General features: G+C 34.4%; 1 protein-coding gene across 2 annotated transcripts; it reads left to right on the forward strand.

Annotated features, from left to right (window-relative positions):
* Positions 1-40: 40 nt before the first annotated feature.
* GLS (Glutaminase) lies at positions 41-7,951 on the forward strand. 2 transcript variants are annotated; one of them, XM_011305723.1, is made up of 11 exons: positions 41-963; positions 1,983-2,080; positions 2,360-2,395; positions 3,116-3,215; positions 3,287-3,429; positions 3,625-3,998; positions 4,056-4,336; positions 4,417-4,593; positions 4,964-5,250; positions 6,506-6,646; positions 7,197-7,951. In XM_011305723.1, exons 1-11 carry the CDS (start codon positions 874-876, stop codon positions 7,393-7,395), a joined length of 1,926 nt encoding a protein of 641 aa, XP_011304025.1. In that variant the 5' UTR covers positions 41-873; the 3' UTR covers positions 7,396-7,951. The 2 variants fall into 2 exon arrangements, with proteins under 2 accessions (XP_011304025.1, XP_011304026.1); XM_011305724.1 differs by lacking the exon at positions 2,360-2,395.
* The last annotated feature ends 240 nt before the right edge of the window (positions 7,952-8,191 follow it).

The following is an 8,191-nucleotide window of genomic DNA, read 5'->3' on the forward strand; positions in this document are numbered from 1 at the left end:
TGACAACCGCTAGAACGCTAGCTAACAATTATTTAAAAAAAACGATTAATTGTCAAAGTAATTAGGAATCCGAATTTCGGAGTAAATTATCTTTTCTAGATAATCCACCTTAAACATTAAGCCTTAAACATTTTTACTTTAAAAAATTCATGTGTTGTATGTACATGGTACAATTTTGTTAACGCATTACTTCGTGCATAAATCAACGTAGAATTCCTAGAATAATTGTACTTATTACTATAAATACGTATAGTAAGTTTCAACGGATCTCGACATTCAAGTGATTTGGAATGCAATTATTTCAAAGCGTTGTTGGCAGCTCAATAGAACTAGCGGTAATAATAATTTAATTTTCACATTTTATTAAGTGATCAGTTTATTATTTAGTACTTCTCCTTCCGTGAAAATATTTTCCAAATCTCTGTACTATAAACCCTTTCTGAACACATTTTTTGAGACAATAAAGATGATGATATCCAAACACTGCATCAGTCACTGGGACACAAAAATATTTGATTATTGAATTTAAATCACGTGTGAATGACTGACGAAAAATCATCGCGCATGTCAGAAATACGTCGGTATTACTAGCCGTTATATGCCTTTGGACTCGGCACATTAATGTCAGTAGCATCTAGTCGTCTAGACGCTGTGCTTGGTTTCCCAGTGTAAATGTAAATGACTGTTTGAGGAAACAAGTGAAGTGCGAAAGAAAAGTCATTAACTTTCCCTTAACTGAGATAAACTGACAATTATCTGAGATAACTGACGAGAGTTGTACCCTAGAGGAGTCCGGGTACTTACGAATAATTATTTAATAAAAACAAAAAAAGTTTGACAAAGTTGTCTGGTGGAGTACTTGGGGAAGGAAAAATGTACCGGGAAGCAGTGGTTCATGCGGTCAAGATGACGAAGGCATCGAACCTGGCATTTGCTCTCCGAAGGCTGCACATGAGTAATAAGGTGAATTTATTATTTACTTTTTTCATCAGGAAAATAATCAAGATTGAGGAAAAGCCCAGGTCGATGATTCGAATGGTTTGAGACAGTGACAGTAACTGACGTGAGACTCACGTCCACGTGGGCGACTTTGACCGTAATTCTGGGACGAAAATACGTCGAGCTGATCATTCACCTGAATACCATCATGATTTTCGGGGGGTTAATGAATTTTTGGAGTTTTAATGGGGATGGAACGGCGGGGAGGTTTTTAGTGGAATTTTTCTTGGGGTTTTCAATGATTTTTTAAGGGATTTTTTAATTCACTGATTGTCAGTTGATTCAGGAATTCAAGAAGATGTAGGATGGAACCTTTGGGGTTTCGGCTTAAATTCTCAACCGGGGGATGATGCATCAAACGATCAATAAACCCTAGGACTCGCGCCACCCCGGCAACCAATCCCCACCGCACCCCTTCAATCATGTGTTTTTTGAGGAAAACACGTGGTTGTAGGCGGCTGCAATTTTCTATGGGGCGATCAATAAGGGTTGAATATGGGGAACTCAAACCCTCGAATAGAAAAAAAAAAATACTTTGTGTCTTATATATTAATGATGGCTGAAATATGATGCATCCCTCGGATCCAAAAATGACATTTCGCGAAATATCTCGAGATCGACGAGAAATAGAGCAATTTTTATAATAAACTTTTTTGCAGATCTTGTTTTATCCGATAAAAAAGGTGATTATAAAAAAATAGATTTTCCACCTCAATTCTGAGATATTACAAAAAAACTGATTGAGTACTGATTTTGGAATTTTTATTCCGTGTGTCTATCCTCGAATGTGGTAGATAGAAAATATTTGATAAGGGCTTTTTTGTAGATCTTATCTCGCCCTGGAAAAAAGGTCTTAATGAAAATTTTCGTATCTCCTTCAGATTTCGAGATATTTTAGGAAAATAATTTTTTTGGAGGAATAATTCAATTTTTTGCGTGCATTTTGGAATTATCATTTTTTTTTCTTTAATATTTTTTATTAGAAACGAGCATTTCTACCCGTGACAAAGAGACTCGGACCAACATCACATTTGGAACCGGTACTGACAAGTTCCTTTGGCCTGGCGAACAACCAGAAACGGTAAAACAAATAACTAACATTAATCATATTGTCTTATTCCGCGAGATTTACGACTAATCTGCAGGCGAATTTTCAAACAACCAACCGTATTAGCTAATAGAAAGGAAAATATTATTTTTCCTGATTAATTCTTGCAACGACTAACAATCAAACAAAAGCAACTTGTTCGTTAACAATGATTTAGCTTTCGAAATTAACAGTGAAAGATTGAAAAAAAAATTGGCGAAATTCATTGACGAATTGTAATTATGGATATTATTTCCTCAATTATTTTTTCAGCAATTACAGCTTCATTCACGACAGCCACTACATGTAGTGAGTACCATGCGCTATTATTGCATGGAAAATCAGACGAGTATTGCCAAATAAATTTTTTTTACTGAAAAAATCCTAGTAGTTGTAGTTATAATTTTTATGTGCTGACCCGTAACTATTATTTGTGCACTTTTTTCCACCTGTCATAGCAACAATTTAGATTATAAAAAACATTTAAAAACAATAATGCATTCATTGCCATAACAATTCGTGGAAAAGGGAATTGTAATCCAAATAAAATTCAAAATCCATTCAAAAAAATAATTTCCTTCAACTGAAACTCTTGGTTTTTTATGTCCGACAATTAATTACTAGACAATTGACTTTAATTATGTTAATCACGAGAAATAGATGATCAAACATAAATATTATTTTTTAGCACAATTCTCACTCGTTCTTAATGGATCTGTCCACCCTTTCTTGTTTTTCCTCAATCTGATGCACCGAGTACATATTAAGTGCTAAAATTACCTTCAAGTTCGCACGAGTCTGCACCTGTTTTCAGTTATTTTTGATTTTGTCTACAAAAAGGAATCTATTTTCTGTGACGTCTATTTTGAATTAGAATTATCGCTTTGTCCTGGTTCATTTATTTCTTAGATCATATCCTGGCACTTGAAAAATATGTTTTGGTATGTCGTAATGCTTCAAAACAGATGCACCTGCAATACTTGTTTACTATTGATTTTCACAATGAATTATTTACTGATGAAATTACAGTACGAAGGATCAGGATCAGGCGACAAATGCAGAAGATGTTCTCTTTGATATGTTCAGGAACGAGGAGACTGATTTACTCTCTGTTGGAAAATTTTTGGCTGTAAGAATTCCTTAATTTACGTAATACCTAATTAAAACGAGGTTATCATGAATTCTTAATTAATATTTTAGGCACTACGCACAACTGGTTTAAGAAAAAATGATCCTAGACTTCAGGAATTAAACGACAATCTCAAGGCAGAGCATTTAAAATCAGGTGGTGCTGAAGGTATATCTCACGAGACTCAAAAACTCAATCGTGAACAATTCAAAAGGTACAAAGAATAATTATGAAAATCTTCCCTAAACACCTACAAAAAATTCCAAATTGTTCTCTACCGATAAACAATTAATTTAGCGTCAGAGAAAAAAAATACTGGTACAGCAGTTACAATATTTTTTACCGCTCCACGCAAAATGAATGAACGTGAATGAAATTCTGATAGAAAGAAAATGGTTATTGTTTTCAGGATAATAAATCCGAATATTGTGCTGATATCCCGGGCATTTCGACACCAGTTTATAATCCCAGACTGGGCAGGTTTTACAAAGCACATTGAAGATTTTTACTGGAAATGCAAGACGAATACAGAGGGTAAGGTGGCCTCATACATACCCCAACTAGCCCGAATGAATCCGGATTACTGGGGTATAACAGTGTGCACCATAGATGGACAACGTTTCAGCATTGGAGATACTACGATTCCGTTCACCCTCCAGAGTTGTAGTAAACCACTGACCTATGCCATTGCTCTTGAGAGCCTAGGGCAGGAGGTTGTCCACCAGTACGTTGGTCAAGAACCATCAGGGAGGAATTTCAATGAACTCGTACTGGATCACAATAGTGAGTGATAAATAACAAAAGCATCCCCACAAGTTCAAACGTGTTAATTCCTTTCAGAAAAGCCGCACAATCCAATGATCAATGCTGGTGCCATTCTAGTCTGCTCTTTACTCAAAAGTCTCATCAAACCCGAAATGACACTCGCTGAGAAATTCGATTTTACGATGAATTATTTCGAGAGACTGGCAGGTGGTGAAAATCTTGGGTTCAATAATGCAGTTTTTCTGTCTGAAAGAGAAGCTGCTGACAGAAATTATGCGTTAGGCTTCTACATGAGAGAGCACAACTGCTATCCAGACAAAACTAATTTACGAGAAATCATGGATTTTTATTTTCAAGTCAGTTATTTTTGTTTGTGAGTTATTGAATTCACCATTGAATATTCATATTTTTATTTTTATATTTTTGGGAATTTCAGTGCTGTGCTATGGAATCTAATTGTGATGCTATGGCTGTGATGGCTGCTACCTTGGCTAATGGAGGAATTTGTCCAATTACTGAGGAAAAAGTTTTGAGACCAGACTCTGTGCGGGATGTCTTGAGTCTCATGCACAGTTGTGGAATGTATGACTACAGTGGACAATTCGCTTTTAGGGTGAGAAATCCCTGACTCTTCCCTCAGAAATTCCCTAATTGCAATTAAAATCTGTATTTCTGCATTTTAATTGCAAACATTTACCTGAAATTTCCTAATAAAACGAATAATCCTTCATTTCCCCTGAAAACGAAACAGACGAAATTATTTCCCCTCATTTAAGAGAGAGAGAAACAGAGTGAATAAATTCCTAGGAAAATTTCAAAAAGTGATGACCCTCCAAGCAATTGAATTCTAGTCCATTAATTTTTATCGATCTAGAGAATTAATCTGAATAAAAGATGGAGGAAATAATAAAATAGTGGAATATTCGAGAGAATTTTGATAGAATTCATTTGAAGATGAAATGATTTGTTGTTTTTTTTTTTAGGTGGGAATTCCAGCGAAATCCGGTGTATCCGGTAGTCTCCTGGTGGTAATCCCCAATGTTATGGGGATCTGCACATGGTCACCTCCTCTGGATCCCCTCGGCAATTCCTGTCGTGGTGTTCAGTTCTGCGAGGAGCTCGTCAACGAATTCAATTTTCATCGATACGATAATCTCAAGCATGCGACGAACAAAAAAGATCCTCGAAGGCACAAGTACGAGACAAAGGGCCTCTCAATCGTTAATCTCCTATTCAGTGCTGCTAGTGGAGATGTCACGGGGATGCGCAGGTTGGTAACGTGATACTCTTCACGTACACTGAGAAAAAAAAATACTTTCTCTTTTACGAAGGCATTATCACTTGTATCAAAAATATCTGGCGCTCATAAAAGAGGAAATTCAACTTTTTCATCACACGAAAGTCATTCGTCGAATCGGCTCTAGAGTCGAATCGGTAATTATTTGATGAGAGTAATTAATGAGCTTTTGATTCACTTTTTGATACCGACGAAATGTTTTTTTTTTCTCAGCAAATCCTGTGTATTTGTTAACCGATTTCATTCCATTATTTTTCGCACCATTACACACTTACATGTCAGTTATTCATTATGTGAAGAATTTTTTTTCAACAACATAAAACTCAACATACAAATACACCTCAATGCACGCTAACAGACATGAGGTTGATTTGCTAGAGCGTCTTAAGGGGTGAGTTAATTGATACTTTTGGATTTTATTTCTGCTTCGCTCATTGGCGCACGAGTGGAATACGAGAAAACACGGAACACAATGCTAATTAATTATTTATTTCCTGACCCACTTACAAAAGCTCTGAGGTTTTTCCAAAATATTCCAAAAATAATTCTAAAAATTGCTGGAAAGACGACTGGATATTTAATAAATTTATTTGTAATTTCGGGAATAATTTTTTTAGTGAGAAAAACCGCGAGGAAAATTTGTGAAATTTTTAACATGAAATCTATTAAATTGTTTCTACAAACAACCACTGCAGCTTTTTGTTTATTTTTTATTAATTATCAATCGCACAATTTTCCAAATGGAAATTTTCCAAATTATTCTTTTTGCGAGTCATCCTTGAACTCTTCCATTGAACCAAAAAAAAAATTCATAAGGTGATAACTTCAATAACTAGACAGTGAATAATTAAATGTCCAGGAAATATACATTACTTTTCACATGACCGGTCATTCATAATCACAATTTAATCCATCAAGCGTATAATTTAGCAATACGCTCTCCCCATTCCTAATTTATTCAATTTGTTGTGTAAAAATTTAGATGTAGATTTCCTGATAATTTATTTTGAATAAAACCCATTTATTTTCGTATATGCGTTGTTTATTTTTTTATTTTGCCACTTAACATAATCTCCTGAAAAATCCAAAGGAGCATGATGATCTGGATAAACTAGTGCCTCCGCTTGGTGCAATATTTAATATACGGGGTTAATGTCAAAAGAGAAAAGCCATTGCTGTAATTATTGTGTGGAGGAGATTGAGATGGATAGAATTTTAATATTCACAGACATCGACTCAGTGGAATGGATATGACTTTGTCGGATTACGATGGTCGGACAGCTTTGCATTTGGCTGCCAGTGAAGGGCACCTGGATTGCGTGGAATTTCTCATCGAACAGTGCGGAGTACCTCATGATCCCAAGGACAGGTAATTGTAATTACACCGTACTCTAGTCTTTAAACATGTTCTACCCCTCGTTAACCAAAATTATCGTTTTTTTTTTGAGTTTTCTCAGCAACTGGATTGACGCAAAAAAATAAACCGTTTTTGCATTTTATAATTATTTAATTACTCCCAAAATTTAATGAAAAATCATTTTCATTTAATTTCATTCATGAAAAATTTCGAATTTCATCCCAAAATTTCAAATTGTTATAAATTCATTATTGATAAATAAATGGAAATAATAATAATAATGAGAATTTCATCCCAAAATTTCAAACTGTTATAAATTCATTATTGATAAATAAATAAAAATAATAATAATAATGAGAATACATGATTTATTTTTTTTTTAATTGCACGCTCATGATATTTAGGGAGTCATAATAATTATAAAATGTAAAAACGGTTTATTTTTTTGCACATCGATCTGCTCCACGATTTTCCAAAATGGACCTGAATCTCATTAAAATATCAATTCCATAATTATCTGCAATTAAACTCTCGGAATTAATTGTAATTCTCGTCTGTACAGATGGGGAAATCGACCCGCAGACGAAGCGAAAACATTTGGTCACACTCAAGTTGTCGAATACCTGAATAACTACGAACAAGCGAAGAAAACCGAAGAAATAACGAAAGAAGACAACGATAAAACGAATAACTGCACCGACAAGGAAAATTGTCCACCGAAAAAAATCTCGGATTCATCAGGTGAAACACCTCTACTTTAAAACGAAGAGATTCCAAACTAAAAATGACAAATACTTGAAGAGAGACTACAAGAATGCAAAAAGCCTTAGGAACATAGTCAATGAAAGGTCAATACGCCCTAGACACACGTTTAAAAAAATCTGTGATTTATTTATTTATCCCTATTTAATTCACCGGCGTCAAGTAGCTAAAGCTTCACTTGGTAAAACAAACATATCGTTTCAAGTATTACTCCCCAATTAATTTCTCATCCATAATCCTACAAACTAAAATATCGAATTCCCCTACTAAATGTTCCAATTAATCGTTGCATGATTTATCAAAAGAGGGATTAATGTACAAATAAACGATAGGTAATCATTAATTAATATCTCGTTTGAGAATCATTAAATGATATTATTTCAGTCTTCACACCGATTGATCCACATGAGCCTAATTTACAATGATAAATACTACAAAAAGACAATAATTACTCTATTATACTTTAATGATTAATTAAAAACATTAATTGCCAGGGATTATTCCATCCGTCTCAATTCCGGTCATAGAGAATTATAAGTGTTGATCGAAATATATTCTGAAAATGTTGAATCATGTTCTCGTGTTATTATTGCCTTCGTGTTTTTTCCCAATGACCTTAAGTGCAGACTTCGGAATATCCATATTTGATAATTCAAGTGGGAAATGCCAAGACGTCCGAAAAATCTTGATAATCATGACCCTCATTTTATCAGTGATCATGTATTACATTGAAAATAATCCAATAATCCAACACCAATGATTTTCTAATCGATTGATACGCGAAAATTAAATTTT

Source organism: Fopius arisanus, unplaced genomic scaffold (assembly GCF_000806365.1).
Source record: "Fopius arisanus strain USDA-PBARC FA_bdor unplaced genomic scaffold, ASM80636v1 scaffold00044, whole genome shotgun sequence".
Classification (NCBI taxonomy): Eukaryota; Metazoa; Arthropoda; class Insecta; order Hymenoptera; family Braconidae; genus Fopius; species Fopius arisanus.

What these genes read in the sequence shown, in the direction of transcription:
- GLS (XM_011305723.1), top strand. Translation starts at nt 874, where the DNA reads ATGTACCGGGAAGCAGTGGTTCATGCGGTCAAGATGACGAAGGCATCG. An exon ending in GGCTGCACATGAGTAATAAG is followed by an intron (nt 964 to 1,982) that starts GTGAATTTATTA and finishes ATTTTTTATTAG; the next exon opens with AAACGAGCATTTCTACCCGT. An exon ending in CTGTTGGAAAATTTTTGGCT is followed by an intron (nt 3,216 to 3,286) that starts GTAAGAATTCCT and finishes TTAATATTTTAG; the next exon opens with GCACTACGCACAACTGGTTT.